This window comes from Ahaetulla prasina, chromosome 2 (assembly GCF_028640845.1).
Source record: "Ahaetulla prasina isolate Xishuangbanna chromosome 2, ASM2864084v1, whole genome shotgun sequence".
NCBI classification, from domain to species: Eukaryota; Metazoa; Chordata; class Lepidosauria; order Squamata; family Colubridae; genus Ahaetulla; species Ahaetulla prasina.
In genome coordinates, this window is record NC_080540.1 from 226,890,503 (window position 1) to 226,915,737 (window position 25,235).

At 40.2% G+C, this 25,235-nt stretch overlaps 1 protein-coding gene across 2 annotated transcripts in view; it reads right to left on the minus strand.

Annotated features, from left to right (window-relative positions):
- UHRF2 (ubiquitin like with PHD and ring finger domains 2) overlaps positions 1 to 25,235 on the minus strand; it is an 85,227-nt gene that overhangs the window by 14,326 nt on the left and 45,666 nt on the right. For both annotated transcript variants that reach the window (XM_058170012.1, XM_058170013.1), the window contains exons 4-7: positions 19,087 to 19,305; positions 9,544 to 9,653; positions 6,626 to 6,812; positions 847 to 970 (exon numbers count right to left, since the gene is read on the minus strand). In XM_058170012.1, the coding sequence (XP_058025995.1) occupies positions 847 to 970; positions 6,626 to 6,812; positions 9,544 to 9,653; positions 19,087 to 19,305 (640 nt within the window). The remainder of the gene's footprint in view (positions 1 to 846; positions 971 to 6,625; positions 6,813 to 9,543; positions 9,654 to 19,086; positions 19,306 to 25,235) is intronic.

Here is a 25,235-nt window from a genome sequence, read left to right on the forward strand (position 1 = left end):
ATTCTTAATCCTCATCTCAATATTTTTTAAAAACAGACAGATTCATAGTGATACAGGGAATTTTTTTAGAGGCCATAATACAAGCAACCTAAATCTTCATAAGTTTATTAAATTACGCCCAAAAACTGACTAGAACCCAGTTAAGACTTTAATTCAAATATTATCCATCTTCACTGTTGTATTTTCAACTAACTGAATATCTGAAATATTTTTCAAAATCATTCACATACAAAGCATTGCAATATTTATGTTTGAGAAATAAACTAATTAACACAATAATAATATGCTAAAGACAATCAAAACATCTATTTTCATGTAATTGGAACGGTAAATGCCATAGTAATCTAAAATAAAGCAAAAGATATTGCAAATAATTAATTTGGGGTTCTGTGGCATAAATAAATAAAATAAATAAATAATAGACAGCAACCAGGTTTTTTAAATGACTAGTTACTTTTAAAAACCACTCTAAAATAACAAACTTCATTTGACTTTGCTACCAAAATGGAAGGGGAAAAAAGCACACTCAATTTCATACTATGTTTACTAAAAAAAAAAATCATACTTTAGTACGATGTTTAAATTGAATCAAAAATGCTGTGTTTGGGGGGGGGGGAAGTAGCAGCTAATAGTGACTTCGGGTAACTTGTCTGAGTTTTTGTTTCTGGGGTTTATTTTACGTGGGAATTACATTTCATACTTGGATTATGAAGCTATGGATGACATTAGGAAACAGTTACTTTTTAAAACTTTTTTTAGATCCTTGAAACTGTTTGAAGTTTATAAGTCAGAAAATAAACAAATGTTTAGAGAGAATACATACAAAGGTATCTAAATGTTATTTACCTTGCCCCAATCACGTTGGCTGTCAGTGTAGGCAGATGGCATCTTTGCTTTCTTTTTACTTTGTTTGAGCTTTTCCCCAGCTTTTACAACTTCATTAGAATCATTTTTACAGGAAGGACAATACCTAGAATATTAATTATTTTAAAATCTATTAAACTATAAATAAAAAACAAATAATACTAATATATGAATTTTATGCAATATGCATCTGAAACACAACCCCTTGTGGGTTTTATATTCCATGTTTACATTTCTTGAAACTTCTTGTAAACCCCTTTCTTCTTTTAATCCTATAATTATTGTTTATTTATTGCATTTTTTGTTCACAGTGGCTATAAGTTTATCACCATAATATCATGTAACAGAGATTAGATTTGCAAATTGACCCAAAATCAAACTCCATGACTGATTAAACCTCCAAAATCTCAGTTCAAGACCTACACTAGATAATTTGGCTTATAAAGACAGTTGGGACTGCAATTTCTACCGTTAACTGATGCAGTCATAAAGTGTGACCTGATCACTTAATGATGGCAATTTCTCCAGTGTCTGTTGCCTTCATTAACTGAAACCTATGGTTGTTACATGAGGGAACTTCCTGCTGGCCTTCATAACCAAAGTTAGTGGGGAAGCCAGCGGAAAGTCCTAGACTGGCAGCTAGGTAGGTGGCTAATAGCAACAGCACTTAGACTTATATACCACTTCACAGTGCTTTTACAGTCCTCTCTAAGCAGTTTATAGAGTCAGCATATTGCCGCCAACAATCTGGGTCCTCATTTTACTGTCCTCAGAAGGATAGACAGCTGACTTCCGGTGGCGCCGCTTTCCTCGCTGGACGCCTGAAAAGGCACCCCATGCTGAGGTTTCGTAAAAGCCGGCGAAAACAGCGAAAAACAGCTGTTTGCCGGCTTGAAGTACCTTCCCTGGGAGAAAGGGAAAGGAAAGAGCAGCGGAAAAGCAGTAGAACTCCCCAGAGGCTTTGCTTTGTGAAAACGGAGCCTCGAAGGGTTGAGTCCCGCATAATTCCACTGAGCTCCGAATCCAGCGCGCACCTGCTGCAGCAGGAAAAGAAGAAAGCGACCGCCTCTGCTCAAGTGATTTTCATTTTTGGATTTCTGGATGCAGACGGAACAAACACAAGTGATCGATCATTGGGACTGCAAGTATTGAACCTGATTTCTATCCTTTAAGAAAAGAAACTTTCTATTGTTTTAACTAAGATTGCTGAAAATGGCGTCTGAGAAGAAGTGAAAGTTGGAAGCTGTTTGTGAATCAAGTGGAGACTGTATTTGTGGATTGTAATAAAGCGGAGGCTCTCCTACGTTGAAAGGAAGATAGAAAAAGTTTTTTTTTATTTTATTTCTTTGACTTTATTATTGAACTCTAAGTTGGAAATTGAAATGGCTTCTAAGCCACCTAAATCTATTATAACGAGAAGGGGATCTGAAGTGTGTATGGAAGATATGTTTAAAGAACAGACAAAAGTGTTTGAAGAAAGGTTCAAAGAAGTTATGAACCATATCTCTGAGATGAATGAATTGACCAGAGAGGAAATGAAAGAAAATAATAAAAAGAGATGACATTTTGATGGTTTTTCAAGGCTTGAAAAAGAATTTGGAAGTGTTGGAGGAGAAAGTGGAAGAAATTAGTCAGTCTAACTAGCATTTGGAAAATAAAATGGGAGAATTGCAAATAAAAGTGGATAAAAATGAAGATCAGGTGGTGGTGTTGCAGTACAGGGCGATGGAGGGGGCTTTGAGAATCAGAGGCTTGCAGGAAGCAAAGGATGAAGATCTTAAGAAAATCCTATCAGAAGCTTTGGCTGAAATGCTAGGATCTGACCCACAAAAGGTTGCTTTTCAAATTGACAAAGTATATAGGGTTAATTCATGGATTGCTAGACAAAAAAAAATTGCCAAAAGATATATGGTTTATTTTTTGACAAGAACAATGAAAAATCAGTTTCTGCAAGCCACGTATCAGAAAAAGTTGCAAATAGGAGAACAAGAGGTGATGGTTCTGAAAGAGATTCCCCCTAAGATGTTAAAAGATAGGAAAGATTTTATATTTTTTACACAAGAGCTTAAGAAACGCCAGATTCAATTTAGATGGGAGGTTCCAGCTGGTCTCACAGTGTTTTTTCAAGGAAGGAGATATCGTATTGAAGTTTGACAGAAGTTTTTAAGATTGGGAAAGGAACAAGACAGGGGTGTCTTTTATCACCATTATTGTTTATTTTAACTCTGGAGCCTTTACTGGATAAAATAAGAGAGTTAAAGGAGATAGAGGGAATTAAAATTAGACAACATGAGTATAAAGTGAAAGCGTTTGCAGATGATTTGGTGATTATTTTGTCAAATCCTATAAACTCAAGTGTATGTTTGTTGGAAATAATTGATCAATATGGAAAGGTTTCAGGGTTTAAAGTAAATCAGAATAAAACAAAAGTGATAACAAAAAATATGACTAGACAACAGAAAGAAAAAATAGAGGAAACAACAGGATTTGAAATTGTAAAAAAGGTTAAATATCTAGGGGTTTATATTACTTCATCAAATGTAAAATTGTATAAGAATAACTTTGAGGTGTTAAGGGAAAAAGTTCAGAAGGAAATGCTCAGTTGGAAAAAATTACAATTATTATTGGGGAGAATAGCAGCTATTAAAATGAATGTTTTACCTAGATTTTTATTTTTGTTTCAGATACCAATAATTAAGAAATATAAAAATTTGGAAGAATGGTAGACTGGAATTAATAAATTTATATGGGAAGGTAAAAAAGTGAGAGTTAAAATGAAAATAATTCAAGACATATGGGAAAGAGGTTTAAAAATGCCCAGCTTTAAATTATATTATAAAGCAGCTGCTCTTTCTGTAATAAGTGATTGGTTTAATTTAACAGAGGAAAGGATTTTGAATATAGAAGTTTATGATTTATTATATGGATGGCATGCATACTTATTGTATGATAGAGCCTTTAAGAACCATGTGTTAAGAATTGCTCTTCTGCGTGTCTGGAAGAAATATTATCACAAGTTAAATTACAAAATTCCTATTTGGGCAAATCTCAGGCATGCAATAGAGAATATAAATATAGAACAGAAACAGGAAATGATTACTTATAAAGATCTTTTATATACTGAGAGAGGTAATTTACAGTTAAAATCCTTGCGTACACTAAAAGAAGAAGGGAGAAATTATACTTGGTTTCAATATGGGCAACTACGAGCTAGGTGGAAAAAAGATCAAAAAATTGGTATCATGCAGAATGAAGAAAACTTGGTAAAACAAATTAGAAATCAAACCCAGGCGCATATAAAGAGATTGTATAATGTTTTGATAGAAATAGATTCTGAAAGGGATTTAGTAAAGGATTGTATGATAAAATGGACACAAAATATTCAGGAACCAATATTTTTGGAAACTTGGAAAAAATTTTGGGTTAGAAATGTTAAGTTTACGCAAGCACAGAACTTAAGGAAAATTTTTTATAAAATGTTTTATAGGTGGCATTTAGACCCTAAGAAATTATCATGTATGTATCCAGATATGCAAGCAAAATGTTGGAGATGTAATTGTGATGATGCTACATATTTTCATATTTGGTGGACTTGTAAGAAGATTAAGGCTTTTTGGATAAGGATCTGGTGGATTATACAAAATGTTTTGAAAAAGAAGATAAAGTTCCTACTGCAATTTTTTTTACTGGGAATTATTACGGACTGTACAGTAACTGAGACTAAGCTGATTTTAAATTTAATAACAGCGGCAAGACTATTGATAGGACAATACTGGAAGAAAAAAGAGTTACCCACAATAGAAGAATGGATATTGAAAGTTACTAATTTGGCTGAGATGGCCAAAATTTCAGCCTTTTTGAAAGACACTACACAAGAAAAATATCTAACTGAATGGAAAAAATGGATTGAATATACGCAAAATAGATATGAGATTAAGAGATATCAGATTGCCGTTGAATGATTAGGATGTATTTATCTCTGATTTGTATGGGGGAAGTTAGGATTTGAGAAGAAGGGGAGGATTATAATTTGTGTTAGGGAAAATTTAGCGTATGATTGTTTTGTTTTGTTTTTAACTATACCTTGTGTTTGCTCTGGGAAGTCGGGGTGGGGGGGACGAAGGAGGGTGGTTTTGGAGGGAGGGGATGGAGTGGGGGGAGGGGGGGAAAGGGGGGTGAAAATTTTTGTAAAAACTTTTTCAATTAAAAAAAAAAGAAGGATAGACAGCTGAGTCAGCCTTGAGCCAATCAGAATTGAACTCCTGGAGTGAAGAGTGAGTTAGCCCTCCAGTACTGTGCCACTACAGCTCTTTATGCTAATGCTGGGTGGGGAAGGGAGTGCAAGGAAGGATGAAAAGAGGCATGCACTAATGGCTGGCACAGAAGGACTAGGGGGAAAATACACAGATGGGGCAAACTTATCCCAGTGATTTACGACCTTCCTGAGAGATACCCCATTGATTTTCTGGGGAAGCTGCTAGGGTAGGTGGCAGATGGCAACCATGTGATCATGGGGCACTGCAACCTGTCATTTATACAAACTTGTTGCCAAGCACCTAGATTGCAATCGTGATCACAGGGGAGCATTTCCTCCAATATATTAGGTGAGGCTGTTCTTCTAATCATACCATATATTTCTCCCAAAATATTGTATGAGGGGTTTGATCTTGAAATAAACAGGGCAAAATTAGACATAATTCACTGCTTCTCTCTTGGCTTTAAGCTTGGATTTGACATTGTGTTCTATAAAATGCAATATTAAACCACGATCCCATGTTATTATCATTACAGCATGTAAGAAACAAAAACAAACTAAGACAAATCTGAGATATTTCCCCAACTTAGGAGTTATAGGAGGGGAGCTGTGATCATCACTCTCTCCTGCAGCTGCAGGTTTAGGATAAGCATCTGAATATCACATTTGGTAGCAGCTGGCTAAGCGAACAATATAACAATTACACTGTCCAAGATAATTAAGCCTTGATTTTCAGCAAGAACTGTTAAATGATAGTTACCCTAATTAGACAGGTTTTATGCTCAACAACTCCTGGATATTCTCTATGATAAGCAGAACAAAAAAACCCAACTATCTCAGCAAATACTTGCAAAATTCTTCATTCTACAAAAAATGTATGATATTTTAAATTTAGCTTCTAAAGACCGCAATGCCTAAAAGACTGCAATTATTTTGAAATTCTGAACATTTGGAATGAACTGCAAACAATTTCCTAGTAAACACAGCTTCTATTTGGTTCCTGTCAGAAGTAGCTGAGTAAATCACAGAGCTGAAGGTTATGAACAAACCAACTCTTTCAATTCTGAGTACAACAGGGTAAAGCAAAGATTTGAATTTTCACAACTATAAATTACAGGAGGAATTGACCTTTCTTTAGAAACCCTCGCTGGTAAAAGGAACAGGAGCAATCAACTTACTATACAATAAGCCCATGGTTACTATACAATGGTTTCACTATCTAATATCACATATAAGATGAACTCCAAGAATTTCAAAAACTAAAAACTTAACATTTATAAATGAGGGTTTCATCTGGTTCTTAAAGTGTATAGGAAAAATGATTTTTCCAATTCTTTTAGCACTAGAAGGGCATTAGAAATAACAGCCTCTATCAATGAATTTTAATTATACTGGCAATGAAATATTGTGTGTGGGGGGGGGGAGAGAGAGGGAGAGAGACTGGGTGCCTCACAACTATCAAAACAAGAAAATTTCAGTGTGTGTGTGTGCGTGTGTGTTTCTTACCAGTCCTCATCTTCCGGTATTTTGCTTAGTGGTGGGTTCAGGCAATATATGTGGTAAGCCATATTACACTCATCACAGAGAAGTTGCATGTGTGCATCCTGTTTTCCCCCACATAAATAACAAGAACAAAATCGGCATTCTTTATCTGGGTCAGCTCTGCAATGTTTACATTCAGGACCACTCTTCCCTGCAAAGAAGAAAAGAAAGAAAGAAAGAGAGCGCGAGGGAAATAAGGTGATTAAAAAGGGTCTTGAAACCAGCTGCACAGAAAATTAATTACATAAACCAATAAATATTGTAAATATTAATACCCATGTATAGTCCAGATTTTTAAAATCTTTTTTGCTTCTGAAAAAGCAAATACAATGATCACCAAGATTCCCCAGCTTGGCTTCCTGGAGTGACAGCCACCAGGAAAACAAATTTAAATGCAAGCAATTGCAAGCTACCAGACAGTCATTAATTCAAGATCATGAACTATGAAGTGTTTACTATTTGTTACTGGACAGAATACATTTGCGCAGAGAGCTGGATTACACATTTTTGATGTCTTGATGCACATAAATACAAAGTCAGATAAAACTTTATCATATTACTAAAAATGCATATTGTCTTACTGATTTCCCAGCATGCCTATAGAAAAATTTTAAATTACAGGGACACATAGTCCAATATATATAAACCAAGCAATGCACCCAGGCATCTGTGGAGATGGAAAATCACTACTGGAAAACTAGGTGAAGCTTGCCTTCCAGTAAGGGATCTTGATAACTTATGTCACTTGGATCTCCTGTAAACATGGCAGACAAGAGTTAGTCCCTAGACTGTTGCTGGTGCGTAACTGTTTCTTTAGGTGGCAATTCAGTTCAGCCATCTGAATTCCTTGCATTTGTGGTTTTATATTGTGGAAGAAAGAGTATCTTCCTCTTGATTTCAACCAGTATCTGGTCTAAGGAGACACCAAAAGGCCTCTTTCCTTGAAGTATCTGGAGGATACTAGCAATAGCAATAGCACTTATATACCACTTTATAATGCTTTGATAGCCCTCTCTAAGCGGTTTACAGAATCAGCATATTGCCCCCAGCAATCCTCATTTTACCCACCTTGGAAGGATGGAAGGCTGAGTTAACCTGGAGCCTGGTGAGATTCGATCTGCCAAACTGCTGGCAGCTGGTGATGAGCAGAAGTAGCCTGCAGTACTGCACTCTAACCATTGCGCCACTGCAGTGCACTGCACTGCAGTCTGACTGACTTAGGAGGCACCAAGATAGAAACCAGAAGACTGTTGAGTTCTAATCCTGAAAGCTGGCTAGGTAACTTTGGATCACTCTCTCTGCTCAGTCTAACTCACCTCACAAGATTGTTGTGGGGAAAATAGGAGAAGAATATTAGGTATTTATTATTATTAGATCTTTATCCACCTTTATTTTTTTTATAAATAATTTGAGGCAACCAACATACCTAATACTCTTTACTCCTTGTTTTTTGTGAAGTGGGTTGGGTTGAGACAAAATAACTGGCCCAGTCACCTTTTATGCCGAAAGTGGGACTAGAAATCAGTGTCTCCTGTTAATTGGCCTGATGCTTTAACCACTAGACCAAACAGATTCCTTTGAAGCTGTCGCCTGGAATAAATTAAGTCCCTGGTAGACAGTTTTTCATCTATCTAAAATCTCTTTCCTTCCTCACTAAGGACCTGGGGAAAAGATGGTTCTTTGGGCAAGGGGAAGAGAGCTACTTGGGCTGCTGATTATGTCTCCTAGAGAAACCTCTGTGAAGAAAGGTTCCACAAGCCATCTAAGCATTCTTTCAATATGTCCTCTTCCTCCTATATGTATTTTTTGGAGTATAAGACACACCTTCCCCCCCCCCAAAAAAAAGAGGGTGAAAATTTGGGTGCATCTTATTCTCAAAATGTAGCCCCACCCAGCTTCTCAAACGGAGGTTTCAGAAAAGAAGCCCCCAAACAGAGCTTCAGAAAAGAAGCTCCCAAACAGAGCTTCAGAGGCTTTTTTTCTGAAGTTTTCTTTTGGAGGCTTTCAGAGGCAGAAAAAAAAGCAAAAAAAAAAAGCAAGGCATAGAGCTCACAACCAAGGAACCTGTTTCTAAAATTCACCTCTGGAAACAGTTGATTGGGGGTATTCTAGAGGGCCAATCCACCTGCCAATCAGCTTTTTTTCTTATTTTCCTCCCCAAAACTAAGTGCGTCTTATACTATGGTGTGTCTTATACTCCGAAAAATATGATAATTTCTTTTCTTTCCCATAAATTTAATCAAGCAGTAATTTACTACAGTAGTCAGGACTGAAGAAAGGCCATAAGATTACTCTCTAGTGCTACCTTGGGCCTATAAAAGACAATTTTCGCCGCGAGTTGAAAACGTATTTATTTACTCGCGTGGGACTGACTTAAGTTTTTTGTTAATTTTTAAAATTTAAAATTTAAATTTCTAGATGAATTTTAATGGGTTTTTAAAATTTTAAATGTTTTTAAATTTTCGGCCAATTTTATAATAAGTTTTTTAATTTTGTTTTTAATTGTATATTGTTCTGTTCTTATTTTGGCTGTAAACCGCCCTGAGTCCTTCGGGAGAAGGGCGGTATAGAAATCTAATAAATAATAATAATAATAATAATTATTATTATTATTATCAAAAGTCATTAGCTGAATAAGTAGAGTTTAAATATATGGCAGTGACAGCATAAATGTGCAAACCTTTGCAGACAATAAATCATTGTCTTCTGATTTTTCTCTATATGTATCTTTCGCTACAAATATCTAAATCACATTGTAATATAAAGTTATTTCTATGAATTGTATATGTATTTGAAAAATATATTAATCAAATATATTTCATTTAATAATATAAATACTATTCAAAAATGGGGAACCTTTCATAGGCAGACCAAATACTTACTTCTGAACTCTCCATCTGCAAATGTCAATGGATATGCTCCTGGTTTTTCAACCTTGTATATTTCTTCTATAAAACGTAATTTGCAGTCATTTATTACATCTTCTGGGCCCCTGAAAATTAAGAAACAAAATATTCAACTCAATTTCTCTTAGTCTAATTTTAATGCTACCCAATGGAACACAACATGAAATTACTGTGCAAGTATACAATATATGCTTGAATAAGATTCACGAACTGAACTAAAAACTAAATAAAAGCATGCTTCAAACTCAATTGTGAAATAGCACTATTATATTAATCCAGAAAATATTCATTAATATTCAGAGAATAGCAAATAATGCATCTACTTGAAATATAATACTATAATATTAACAACAATTTACATATTAACAACTATATTAAGAAAAGAATCACAAATAACCAATACTATCAACCAGAAAATAGATCAACAATAAAGGTACAACCAACCTAAATTTTATTTTCATTTTGCCATATATATTTAATGATCAATATAGAAATAAATACAACCATGCAAAGCTCTTTCAAATAATCTCATGACAATAGAAATGGAACCAATAAAGAAGGGCATATATTTTTAAAGAGCCAAGAATAAAACATATTTAGAAATCAGGGGAAATCAAAGAAAAAAGATTAAGGAAAGGAGCGTTGTCTTACCTGAACGGCTCTTCTCAGTGGCTGCGGAATAGTCCAGGAATGGGTATTGCTACAGTCAGATCGGCCCAGAAACTGAGTCGTAAATTCTTTAGGCACGCCCCCTTGCCTCTCTCTCTCTCCAGTGAGAGAGGCAACTTCACAACAGTGAAGTTGTAGATGAAAGAGAGGCTTGCAAAATTTTAGAAATAGCTGGCTCCAGACCCTATGCACTGAAGGATGGGGCTGGACTATTCCGCACTGAGAAGAGCTGTTCAGGTAAGACAACGCTCCTTCTCCAGTGTAGCTGCGTAATAGTCCAAGAACAGGACATACCAAAGCCTAGCTGTCCTAAGGGCAGGTAGCCATTGAGTCTGGAGTCCCCGAAGCCACATGCACCTGTTATAAAACCCTCCTGCCAAAGGATGCCTCTGCTGATGCAAAGATGTCCAACTTATAATGGCGAATGAAAAGCGAGGGAGTAGTCCAGGTAGCTGCCCTACAAATGTCCTCCAGGGAAGCTTGTGTCAACCATGCAGCAGTGGTAGCTGCGCTTCTAGTCGAGTGTGCAGTAATCCGTCTGGATACCAGAAGCGACTGCATCTGGTAAGGTTTGGCGGATACTAGCCTTTAGCCAACGACCGATGGTCGCAGAGGACACCCTGATGCTCAGCGAGGTGGGCTAGAAGGAGACAAACAGAGCCTCAGATCTCCTGTAAGGCACAGTTCATTTAATATAGTTCTTGAGAGCCCTCCTTACATCTAAGGTATGCCAATGTCTCTCCAGGACATGGGATGGCCCTGGACAGAAGTTTGGCAGGATGAACTCCTGGGCCCTATAGAACCAGGAGTTAACCTAGGGGATGAAGGAGGGATCAAATCTCAGGATGACCTTATCCAGGTGGAAGATGCAGAGATCAGCTCTAACTGAAAGAGCTGCCATCTCAGATATGTGCCTAGCTGATGTTATAGCCACCAGAAATGCTACTTTAAGAGTCAAATATCTGAGGTTCATGGTCTGCAGGGGCTCAAAGGGTGGCTCTATAAGGACAGGCAGAAACTTGAGTTATTCCCAAGTTGGGTATCTATGGATGGTTGGAGGTCTCAAACTTGTTGCCCCATGAATGTATCGCGTAAGAGGGCCTTGGTCATCACCCGTCAGTACGGTGGCTAAGGCCGCGACCTGCCTTTGAATTGTACTGTGCGACAACCCCTTGTCAGACCGTCTTGCAGGAAGTCGAGTACCTGCGGGACAGAAGCAGAAGTAGGTGGGACATGATGCAATGTACACCATCGGACAAACCCAGCCCAGGTGGCGTTGTAGATTCTGGTGGTCAATGGTCTCCTGGCCCCCTGGATAGTTCATATGACCTTGTTCGAGTAATTGTCCCTCTTTAGAGGATCCCTTCAACTGCCAGGCGGTCAGTTGGAGCCACTGTGGTTCTGAGTGTTCCAAGACTCCCTGGCTGAAAGAGATTCTCTCCAGAGGGATTCTCCAGGGCTGGGACGCGGAGAGGCTGACTAAGTCCACGAACCATGGCTGCCTCGGCCAATAAGGAGCGACCAGGAGGATCTCTGCCTCATCCGAGATCACCCTCCGAATCATTCCTGGTATCAGGGGGAATACGTAAAGAAGGCCTGGAAGCCAAGTGCAGTGGAGGGCATTGGCCCCCTCCGCTCCCAGAGTTGGAAATCTCATGAAAAATTGAGGGAATTGAGAATTTGCCGGTGATGCCAACAGGTCCACTGTCGGTTGTCCAAACCTGTCACATATGTCCTGAAACATCGCTGGATGGAGTCGCCATTCGGCATTGTCCACGGTAGTCCTGCTCAAGTAATCTGCCTGAGCGTTCTTTTTCCCTGTAATGTGCTCCGCCTTGAGGGAGAGGATTTTCAGTTCCACCCACTTTCCCTAGCCTCAAGGATTTCTCCATGAGACGGCGTGAGTGGGTTCCTCCCTGGCAGTTAACATGAGTTTTCACTGCGACATTGTCAGTCAGCACAAGGATGTGTCTCCCATGCATGGAGTCCTGAAAGTGATGGAGGGATAGATGGATCACCCTCAACTCTAGCCAGTTGATGTTTGGCAAGGTCCTGCGGGAACCAGCAACCTTGTGCTATTTTGGTGTGGAGGTGAGCCCCCGGCTATAAAGACTGGCGTCTGACATAATTGTTATCCAGGTGGGCTCCCTGAAGACACTGCCCCTGTCGAGGGCCGAGGATACCCTCCAGCAGAATGACTTTAGGACTGGCAATGACACAGTGACATTGGTCAGCGAGTTTGATCGTTTCGCCTTCTGATGAGGGAGCATGAATCATAGGAGGCTGCAAGCATGTAAGCGGGCCCAAGGACTATGGCCATGCATGAAATCATCTTGCCCAATAGTGTGGACAAGGTTGCAATGGGAACCCTGGGGTTCTGTTGAATCTGAGCTATCAGGGCCCTTATGCTATCCCACCTGTCTGGTGAGAGGAAGACCTCCCCTCGGCAGGAGTCAATGATTGCCCCCAATTGAGTGATGACAATGGGAGTCAGATGACTCTTTTTGAAATTGATCAGGAATCCATGTTTCTGAAGTGCCTGAATTGTCATGTCCAGGTCCTCTGGACCTGGGAAAGGAGGAGGCCTGGACAAGAATGTCATCTAGATAGGTTTGCAAGCACACTGGGATTGCTCTCAAGTGAGCTATGAGAGCGGCCAGGACTTTCATGAAGCTCCTTGGAGCTGATGTCAGGCCAAAAGGCAAGGCGTTATATTGCAGGTGTCTCCCTGCATAACAGAATCTGAGGAACCTGAGATGTGCTGGCAGAATTGGAATGTGGAGGTAAGCCACAAATCTATAGATGCCAGGAAGTCCCCTGGCCGAATTCCCTCCAGGATGGACTGGAGGGAACTTATCTTGAACCTCCTGTAGACCAAGTGGGAATTTAGGTTCTTTAAGTCCAAGATCGCTCTCCACCCCACCCCACTCCCAAGGACTTCGGTATAATGAACAGGATTGAGTAAAACCCCTGTGTTTGCTGGAGGTCTGGCACGAGCGCTATGGCCTGGATCTCCAGAAGGTGAGCAATGGCCTCGTCCATGAGGCCTCTTTTGATGTTGTTGTGGGAGAAGGGCATTACACGAAGTGAATTGGGGGGTTGGAGAGAAACTCCAAAAAGAGACCAACACCAATCTTATGGTGTTCAAGATCCAATTGTCTGTCGTTGTCTGCAGCCACTGGTCTATAAAGAAACTCAGACAGCCCCTTATGGGCAGGTTGTCTGCCGAGTCACTTTTGCCTGCGCAACTGGTGGTTGCCAGTTCCATAAAATAGCCGTCTGTTGGAGAAATTTTGCCTTGGCCTGTCCCGAAAGCCCTGCCTATCCTGCTGGCGTTTCTGTTGTTGGGCGTAAAATTTCTGATGGGAGATACCCTGTTGTACTGAGGCTCGAAAGGACTGCCATCAGTAGAAGGGGGCAGAGTGACGGTCTGCTCGTCTAGCTACCGAAGGCAGCACCTTCCTTTTGTCCCTTCCTTCTACCACAATCGAGTCCAGGGATTCACCAAAAAGCATGCTGCCTGCATATGGAGCGGATACTAATCTCCATTTTGACTTAACATCAACTGGCCACTGACAGAGCCACAGTAGCCTTCGGCTACTATGGAGGCAGCTAGGGCTCTGGAAGCATATTTGGCGGAATGCAGAGTTGCATCTGCAGAATATTGAACTGCTGCAATAATTTTATTAAAGTCTTGATGCAAGCGAGCCTACTGGGGAGCTAGCCTGGATTGAAGTTGGTGGAGCCAAATGAGGGAGGCACGGTTAAAAATGAGGCTGTAGTGGAGGCCTTAATTGCTCAGGCCAAGGCCTGGTGAGTTTTCCACAAAACCAAATCAGATTTTTTATCCTCTGCTCGCAACCCATCGGCGACATCCCCAGCCAGATACAGTGAGGGGAAAGACAGAGCCAGGATGCGGCCATCTACCAAGGGCAACTGCAGAGACCGAGATAAGCCCAGTGCCATCTCGTAGAACTTGTTGTTCCCACTGGGAGTGGGAAGCGGTGCAGGATTAGACCATTTGGGGAGCAGGAATAAAATGTTGTTCTGCTATGGGCTCTGAGAACAGACCTTGATTGTAGTCAGGGTCAGGTGTCACCAGCACTACTGCGGGTAAATCTTCCAATAAGTGGGCAGGAATATCAGGGGATAGCCCTTCATCGTCTGAGAGGTCAAGACCTCTCTGGGACTCACCCTCCAAAAATGAGTACTCACTGACAGAGGAATGGCCAAGGATGGCTGGAAGGACAGCAGGTAGCAGACCCTGTTGGGGGCGAGGAGATTCCGAAACCAGGGAGACAGAGCGCTGCTGGTGTAAGCCAATAGAAATGCCCTGATTGCCTGAGCTATCAGCTGTTGTAAGCTATCAGGCAAATCTGCCAAATTGGTTTCCTGTGGGGGTAACCCAGCAGGTAGTGGCAGGGGGGAGGCTCTAGGAGTAAAGGCCCCGGCCTGAGTGAGCTGAAACTCTGTCTATGCCACCTGGCAGGCAAATGGGTCATTCCTTGCATCCCTTTCCCTGTTATCTAGGGAAACTGGATTAGGAGACAGACCACCAGCATCCCCTGGTGACCAATCCTGGGGAGGCAGGGGGGAGAGGTGAACCTGTTCTGTCAGGAGGGAATGGGAGGTAGAAGGCTCAGCTAATTGAGACCGCTTCTGCAAATTTGCGTGATGTTTCTCAGTTCTGGAGACTTGCTTATCCATGGCTCTTTGCCTCTGTTCTCTGTCCTTTAATTCAGCCTTTGAGGCCTGCTTCTCCAACCTGGCGGGTTTGCAGGTTGCCTTTTTGCTCACTGAGGCTTCTGCATTCAGATCAGGAGCTGGAGCAACGCGTTTCTCCCTCCTTCTGGATCCCTCCGCCAATACAACGATGACACAGTAGCTGCCTGAAATCAAAGCCCTTGCCTACAAAGGCAGGGTAATGCCCAGCTTAAAGGGGGGCAAGGACCCTGAAAATAAGATGACAATCACAAGGGCAGGTGGAGGAGGGAGGAGGTGGCGGCAGTTCTGGATAAATCTGGGTTAGCCAGCACACACTCAGCAGGAATGGTGTCCTGCTCCGCAGGGGCGGCATTCCTAGAGCGAACCTAGGGATAGCCAGCACCCAGAAGACCACTTCTTCACCCAGGGAACCCCAGGGACCAGTGGCATACTTGCAGCAATTACCCTGAGCTGCTCCAAACCTGAGTCCAGAGTCAGCAGCAAACAGCAGACTTCCGGGGTGGAGCGCAGAGTTGTAATGGAGGAGACAGTCCAGTGTCCAACCAGCTGCCCTCCAAGCACTATGTGTTGTTGAGGAAGGAAGTACATCTTCATTTGAGGCCCAGGTGCTTTTCTGCACAGGCTGCAGGTGTTAATGGCAGGAATTAGTCATCCACAGAGGCGCTGCTGGGGAAGAAGCCCCGCTCCCAGCGGATCAAGTCAAGCCGCCTGCCGCCAGGAACAAATGGCCAAGAAGGAAGCCAGAATGGGCAACCCTGTGCACGCATGTAATCGGTGCAGCAATGAAAAAGGTGGGGGCTGCAAAAACCTGCGGCAGCGGTCTCAAAATGGCATCGGCAATGGGCGGCGTTGAGGAATCCTTGGCTGAAAGGCCGTCTGCTGATGTTCCAGGAGGCAGCACCACTTCCAAGATGCTTCAAGGGTGTCCCCAAGGCGCCTCCAGACGACAAGGCTTCCTGTCGCAATCGTAGCGCGGGAGCCCGAATCAGGCCCCTGCCCGATGTAGAGGGGGCCCCTGAAAAGTGGTGGCAGAGTCAGCTAAGCTGAATGAGCCAGCATGCTAAGGAGATCTGCCTGAGAAATCAGTTGTCAAAGAAAAAAAAATTCAAGGAAGGAGAAATTCAAAGTTTTAAGGAAATCATCATCATCATCATCCTCATCCTGAAAAAGTGATTGAAAATGAGCATGCAAAACTACTGTGGGATTTCCTAATACAGACTGATACAGTTTTGGAACACAATACCTCGGATATCACAATTGTGGAAAAGAAAAAAGTGTGGATAATCGAGATTGCTATACCTGGTGACAGCAGAATTGATGAGAAACAACTTGAAAAAGTCACCAGATATCAAGATTTGAGAATCGAATTGCAGAGACTCTGGCATAAACCAGTGCAGGTGGTTCCAGTGGTACTCGGCACACTGGGAGCTGGGCCTAAAGACCTAGGCAAGCACTTAAAAGCAATTGGCGCTGACAAGATCACCATTGGTCAGCTGCAGAAGGCCACCTTACTGGGATCTGCTCACATAATTCGCCGATACATCACGCAGTCCTAAATGCTTGGGAAGTGTTCGACTAGTGCCTAAATGCTTGGGAAGTGTTCGACTAGTGATCGGCGATACAAAATCCAGCATAGTTATCTCGTTTGCTGTGTATACTGTCATTTTGTGTAAATAATAATAATAATAATAATAATAATAATAATAATAATAATAATAATAATAATAATAATAATAATAAGAAGAAGAAGAAGAAGAAGAAGAAGAAGAAGAAGAAGAAGTAAAAAGATAAAAGGGGGAACGATGCACTACAGTTGTAGAGAAAAAAAGACTCCGTATCGGGCCGACTGAGCTGAAAAACTGGAGAGTGAGAGGCAAGGGGGCATGCCTTAAGAATTTATGTCTCAGTCTCTGGGAAGATCCGACTATAGCGACACCCATTCTTGGACTATTCCACAGCTACACTGGAGAACAAGATGTTAGCATAGCTGATCGGCTGACATCTAAATCAGAACCGTGAAATTAAAAGAGGAAGACTTTTGATTATAGGTCTGATTTATAGTGGACAAGGAAAATATGTTCATTTCAGTGTAATTTAATGGACAAGCATATTCAACTCTAGCAGGAAATACTCTTTATATTTTCAGAACATAATATTGGGTAGTAGTTTAATTAATGAAATACACCTTCTAGTTAGCCTTCCTGTCACTATATAATATTGCAAGACTTCCATGCAGAGAAACATAAGGTTAATTTGCTTAATTTTTCATCTTTAAAACTCTTATGTTTTGTTGAAAACAAAACAAAGCAAAAAACAAAACAAAACAAAAAAAACCAGGAGTCCCCTGCATAAATCACATCCCTTCACATAAATCCCTTATTAGTATTTTATGCTGCTTTATGGGCAAAGCTGCATATTCAAAGCTAGTTTTTATTATGAATTGCTACACATTACTTAAAACAGATTGCCAGCAATAAAGTTTGCCTAAATTTGAAATATATTTCACACTTTTCCTTATAAAGTACCTGTAATAGCTTCATCATTTAGGGTTTTTTAATGATTGAAATAGTAACTGTAAATAATTTCTTTTACTTTATTTGTTCATTTATTTCATATGGCTACTCACTTGCAAATTGTAGCATCAATTAGGTGGGCAAAAATGACAAGTAAATACATCAGGATTTATAATATAACTCAAATGTAAATTGCTTTTAGATTTTCTTCAGTATTACCAAGCATTAGTTTAATACACTTCCAGGGACAAAGGACTGGAGGTGTTTCCATGAAGAAAACTTATATCTTTTCTAATGTATTCAGATCTTCTGATGTAAGAGAAAATAAATTATTTAAGGTTTAACTGTGCTGCTTTTCCCTATTATCCATTTTTTTTTGCAGATGTGTTTATCATATTTATTATTCTTTCTGTTTTACAGCAGGGCTCTTCTCTTTCAGGGTATTGGCAGTCCTCTGCTACCACAATGAAAATCAGTACATTGCCAAAATATTTCCTTCCGCAGGATTATGAGAATGCTGAAATAAGCGTAATCTGAGGGAACGAAAACTAATGAGCTGGTGACTTGTTTCAGCTCTCTCATAAGTTTGTTGCAAAGTGGAAAAAACATTTAAGCTGAGGAGAAAGGGAAAGAGCAAATACATCCACCACCTCCTCTTGCCTCTTGTCCAAACATAACACTGCTCTGCTAATTCAGCCATTTTTTTCTGTGCTGAGTAATTTATCTTTTCTCGCCAAGTTCAATTCTGAGACCTAAGTCTCTTCGCATTTGGGAACACTGATTAACTATATAAAAAGAGAACGCTTCCTTCTGGAAGGCAAAAATTACCACAGTGAAGTACTCCATTTGTATACTCTTTATTTCCAAAAAGCCAAAATGATCTGGCAAATCAGAAGCATAACATGGTTGAAATGTTGCTTCTTGCTATGTTCCTGAAACACAGAAATCACTACAATACAGTCGTATTTCTGGTGTATCATTTCCTTTTATAATTTCGTGGTATTTCTAAAAACCAAAATCTAAACATCTTAATTTCTATGTAAGTTTAATTAATGTGTCCATGGTGCTACAAAACCAGACCTATCGTTATGAAAAAAATCAGGCTGTGATTCATGTTATCAAAAGTAAGGTAATAATGAATTCAACAGAATTTTTTGCTGAGCAGATTTCTCCAGAATTGTAGTTTATGTATTTCAAATAATAGTTTCAAAGAGAACAACATGACTAAAAGCATGATACAGTAGTTAAGGTGTTGATCCAGAGGCAGAAAAACCCAGGTTTTAGTCCACTGCCAGCCATAGAGGTGCATTGGATGACTTCCGGCAAGTCACTCTCTTGTTATCCAACCTACCTCACAAGTTATTGTTCTGGGGGAAAAAATGAGAGGAAAGAGCACTATGTATGCTGTCTTGAGTCTCAAGTTCCAAAATGAAAGTAGGGATATAAATCTAATATTGAAAGACAGAGCAGTATTGTGTTTAACTTCTTGCTATAAAAAAAATAGCATTGAAAGATATTACAGGTTTTGTGCTATACTGAAAGGTTTTATTTAAAGAATATACATTTTATTAAAAATGTAGATAGACTGCAGTATCAATTAAAAAAATCTTACCCCAGCAAAATTTTGGCATAAGCCTCTTTGTTAGTCCTTGAAATTTCCCTCAAAGAGGTAATTTCTGCATCAAACCAGAATCCTCTTTCTTCTGGACTCTCTACGTTGTAATTAACCATCACTGTATCACCTACATGTAATTCATTCCATTTCAAAATAGTTCTTGCTCGAGGCCGCAGATTATGGACAGTCATTTCCACAATGCCACTTTCTGGGTATCTTGAAGAAAGAATGAAAACAAAAGTTGTAATAACCTCAATATCATAATGCAAATTCTTAACCATCTATATAATACAACAGTGTAACACCCTTAAAAATCAAGTCCATAATGTACGGGAACCTGCTTTGAAACATAGCAGAATTTTACTGTCAATATGAGAAGTGTTCCCCAAAGACCATTAATGCACATGAAGGATTGTGAAAATGCTTAAAGAATCTCTTAGTGGTGGTTTTATATTTAAAAATTATGAGACACACTGATGGGACTGAACAGGCTTTTAACTGTAATACATAATATAAATATCACTGGGACATCAATATAACTCACTGACAGAAAAATGCTTTCATTTCTCCAACATTTCGCTTGGATATCAGGGTACATACATGATAATTTTTTGGGATCTAAGTGCCATCTATAAAACATCTTATAAAAATTTTCCCTCAGATTCTGTGCTTGTGTAAACTTAACATTTCTAACCCAGATTTTCTCCCATGTTACAAACATTATTGGTTCCTGAATATTCTGTGCCCATTTTATCATACAATCCTTTACCAAATCCTTTTCCGAATCTATTTCAAGCAACACATTATACAATCTCTTTATATGCTCCTGGGTCTGATTTCTAATTTGCTTTATTAAGTTTTCCTCCCTTTGCATTATACCAATTTTTTGATCTTCTTTCCATCTAGCACTTAGTTGCCTATATTGAAACAAAGTATATTTCCTCCCTTCTTCATTTAATACCTGTAAAGATTTTAATTGCAAGCTACCTATACCTACTTATAAAAGTTCTTTATAAGTAATCGTTTCCTGTTTCTGTTCTATATTTATATTCTCTATTGCATGTCTGGGGCTTGCCCATATAGGAATCTTATAGTCTAATTTATAGGAATATATTTTTTTTGACTGTGATGACGCTACATATTTTCATATTTGGTGGACTTGCAAGAAAATTAAGGCTTTTTGGATAAGAATTTGGTGGATTATTCAAAATGTCTTGAAGAAGAAGATAAAGTTCCTGCCGCAATTTTTCCTGTTGGGAATTATAACGGATTGTACAGTGACTGAGATTAAATTGATTTTGAACTTAATAACAGCAGCAAGGCTGCTGATTGGACAATATTGGGGGGGAAAAGAATTACCTACAATAGAAGAATGGATATTGAAAGTTACCAACTTGGCTGAGATGGCTAAAATCTCAGCCTTTTTGAAAGACAATACGCAGGAAAGATATTTAATTGAATGGAAAAAATGGATTGATTATTTACAAAACAGATATCAGATTAAGAGATATCAGACTGCCTTTGAATAATTAGGATGTATTATTTTAGAATGTAATGGGGGAGGTTAGGAAATGAAAAGACTCAGATGAGGTTAATTGGATTAGAAGGGAAAATTTTACTCTATGTTTGGTTCATGTATAACAATACCTTGTGATTGACCTGGGAAGCTGGCGGGGGGGGTGTGGTGTGAAGGGAGGAAGGGGGAAAATATTTTTGTTTGTTAAAACTTTTTCAATAAAAAAAGAAAAATGCTTTCCTTTTCTCAATGTGACTATAAAGAAGTGAGCATAAATCTGAATAACTATCTTATTTTGCGATATGTAGAAGAACAATAGATTCACTCCAGTTCTAAAAATGTATTTGTAAATAAGCCCTAGTATTTTCAGTAAAACATAAGATTTAGAATTTCAGCGTCGTTTCAGTTTCCATAAATTATTATAACAAAAGATCTCAAGAGGCATCTAAGGCTGTAATTAATGTCTAGTCTAGGCTAATATTGACTTTAGACATTTTTACATGTAAAAACAATTACAAATTTCAAACTTCAAATATATATCACATAATTAATTGTTATCAAAATGATTACAGCTTTAGTAGATTTCTGTTCTAAGAGATAGAAAGCCAAGATCATTTGGCTACATGAATTTAGTTGTACAACTACTTATAAAAACAGACTGAATACATTTTTGAAAACATCTCTGTATCAGTAAAACAAACAAACAAACAAGATCTATTTATATAGAAAGGGAGCAATTGCTTCTCCATATTCTATGTTGCAGATTAACACTCATGATTACGTCATACAATCACATTTATCTCTGGTTATATCAGTTATCAAAAAAAGGCTTTTATAAAAAAAATGAAATACAACATCACTGAAATTAAATATCTAACCACTGAAATTTCCTAAAATTCTACTTCAGTAAACAACTTTTATAATGATGCATTTATATTAAACAAACATGGGGCTCTTTTAGACCATTGGCCACTGTATTCTCCATCCATCCATTCATCCGCTCTACTCAAGAACTTTCTTCCTATAGTTCATATTTAGAAGATGAGCTACTTTCATTCCAACAGCATGAAAAAATCTGCTCATGGAAGAAAAAACTCTTTTCTTGCAAAAAGGACAGTTCCAATTTCTTTCTCTATAATAAAGAAACTTGATTTCTCATCTTTTCAATTTGTATTAAACAGAAAATCAGTAAAGCATACACAGCAGAATGGAATGTGATTGTGCCTCCAGGAAAACAGATCCTATGTCCCACAATCAAAAGTAGATCTTGAATGTAAAAACCATACAAAATGTAATTCATACACTGATTTAAAGAAATTCATCAATAGCAGAAACTAATCTAAATTCCACACTTCTGCCTGTCAAGTAACAATTTAAAAAGTGCATAATGGGGGTAAAAATCCGAATAAAGTATGCATAGCTTATACTAATGACTTTGAAATCTCATGATACCAAGGAATTTTTAATCTAGGAAAAAGATAAAAATGTGGAATCTAATAAAAACTGTATTTATTCAGATGAGTTACATACTTTCTCAAATGCCTTGGGGCAGTGTACATATAGAATAATAAACAAAATATATTTATCATAAAACATAACATTAGTACAAAGATTCCAAGGTATCTTATCAAAGAGGTAGTCACATTGGACAGGAATTCAAATCCCTATGTCTGGGGAGAGGAGGGATGCCAGGTCTTTAGAAAAGATAGGTTGAGGTTAGGGTTACCCAAATCTCAGGGTAATGTTCCATAGGACATATACAATGACGGAATGTCATTTTTAAGAGAACTCTGCTGGATCTTACCATCAAATGAGCAGAATTGAAAATAATTCAGCCTTGTGCATGAAGGGTTTTAATGGTGAATAACCAGCACTCTGAATTCCACCCAGAAGCCCACTAGCAATCAATGTAGCTCACAAAGTAGAGATGCATTACTACTCATGAAGCTACATTCTGGACTAGCTGCAGCCTTCAAGAGCAGCCTTGGAATGTTGGCTTACCTGAAAGTCCATTTTCGGTACACTGCGAGGATAATCCAAGCATGGGTCATCTCTCATCTATTTGCCAGAGACTGAATGTAGATTTTTTTCATTCTTTAACCACGGCTCCTCTGCTCGGCTGAGTTTCAGGTTTTTTCCACGAAGACATAGTCATCCATTGAATCTAAGGAAACAGAAGAAACCCACCCTGGCCAAGATCAGGATGCCAAAAGGGCAGGTTGGATTTTCCTCGCAGCGCACCAAAAATGGATGTTCGGGTAAGGCAATGTCTGTTTTCCAGTGCGCTGCTTGGATAATCCAAGCATGGGATATACCCAAGTTTAAGTACACTGGGTGGGAGGCTGACTGATCTGCGGGCCCTGAGTGGAGTGTACACTCTGCAATACCCGTCGTACAAAGGACACCTCAGCCAAGGCATAACTGTCTAATTTTTAATGTCGAATAAATGGTGACAATGACAACCAGGTGGCCGCTCTACAAATGTCACTGACGGAAGCCTGTGTAGCCCAAGCCGCCGTCATGGCAGCGCTCCGAGTTGAATGAGCTAAAATCCATCCGGGTAAAGGCTTGCCCTTGATCTCAAATGCTTTTGCAATACATGACTTCAACCAACGCCCACCGAAGAGGAGGAGACCTTCCTGCCCATCAACGAGGGGTAAAAGAACACAAAAAGAGCTTTACTCCGTCAAAACAAAGCCATTCTTTTAATGTACCTGTGGAGGGCCCTCCTGATGTCCAAGGTGTGCCATCTGTTTGGGAGCTGGACAGAAATCAGGCAGAATGAGCTCCTGGGCACGGTGGAACCAGGAGTTCACCTTGGGCAGAAAGGAGGGATCCATCCACAGAACAACTCTGTTTGAATGGAATATACAGAGTTCCCCTCAGATGGAGAGAGCTGCCAGTTCATATATCCTCCTGGCAGATATAATAGCCAGGAGGAAAGCGACTTTGAGGGTCAGGAACCAGAAGCTGATGGAACTCAATGGTTCAAACAGTGAAGACATAAGAGCTTGAAGGATTAATGGAAAGTCCCACGTGGGGTACCTATGTACCACTGGGGGGCAAAGATTGGCAACCCCTTGGAGAAAAATGCAGACCCTTGGAAGTTGAAAGAGGGAACAGTGAGAGTCACAGTTAAGTACCATAGACAAGGCTGCGACCTTCTGGCTGGACCGTTGTACAGTCCCACTTGTAGGAATTCTAGGATCTCGGGTACGGATGCCTAAGTTGGGTCGATGGGCTCCTTGGAGCACCAAAGAAAGAAGGATTGCCAAGGTGTGTTGTAAATCCGGTTTGTTGACACCCGCCTGGAAGCCTGTATGGTTCAGATCACCTTCCCTGAAAGATTATCTTTCCTCAGGAGGATCCTCTCAAGTGCCAGGTGGTCAACTGGAGCCACTGAGGCTCCGGAGGGAGTACGACCCCCTGGCTGAGAGAAATCCTGTCCTGGGGAATCCTCCAGGGTCGGGACATGGAGAGGCTCACCAGGTCAGCGTGCCAGGGGCGACCAGAAGCACCTCTGTTCTTTTGGCTAACAGTTTCAAATTAACATCGTGATGAGTGGGAGGGGAGGGAATGAGTAGAGCAGCCCAAGGCCATGCGCAGCAGAGGACATTGTATCCTTCCCCACTATCCTGGGGGCCAATGACAGGCCGAACGGCATGGCCCGATATTGAAAATGGTGATTGGCATACATGAAGCGCAGGTACTTGCGATGTGCTAGGTGGATCGGAACGTGTAAGTAGGACTCTTTGAGGTCCACCAATGTCAAGAGATCGCCATCCCGTATGCATCCCAAGATCGATATGAGGGATTGCATTTTGAATCGCTTGTACAGAATGTAATTGTTGAGTTGCTTGAGATTCAAGATCCCTCTCCAGCCCCTGGAACTCTTGGGCACCAGGAACAGAATGCAATAGAACCCGGTTCGTTCTTGCCCCGCAGGCACCGGTTCGATGACCTTTATATCCAACAAATATTGGATTTCAGCATCCATCAGTTGACTCTTTCTGGACACCAAGAAACCGGGCATTGGAAGGATTGGTCGGGAGGGCTGGAGCGGAATTCCAAGGTGAGGCCAAGCGCCACCGTTCAAAGAACCCAAGCATCTGTGTGGATAACTCCCATTGACAGTGGAAATGATGAGACGGCTGCCGATGGGATGGGACGACAAGGAATCATTTGCCATGCCTGATGGACCTGTTACCAGGACCCTGAAATGGTCTCTTCGCTGGGAGTTGGCATCTGCTCCAGTCCAAAAGGCTGGGCTGTCGTGTCCCACTCCTCCACTGATGGCCGGGTCAGGGAAATCCGAATCAGGCTTGCCTCTGCAGCTCTGCCCAAAGTCCTAGCAAAGTCCTCAGAGCAGGCAGGAGACCAGAAAGTGACTTCAGCAAGATAAGTTCGACTTTGCCTGACTCAGAGACTGCCAGAAAGCAGATCCTTTATATAGGCCATGGGGTGTGGCTCCATGACTCAGCACTCATTAAGGCCTGCCCCCCCCTTCCTTCTGTTGCCTCCACCTATCCAGTCTTCTGATGCGAGGGTCACTCCAATCAGCAGCTGTTGGAAATAAACTTTCCTCAGGCTCACATGCTGTGGAGGAGGGGGAGGGGTCTAGCTGCTCCAT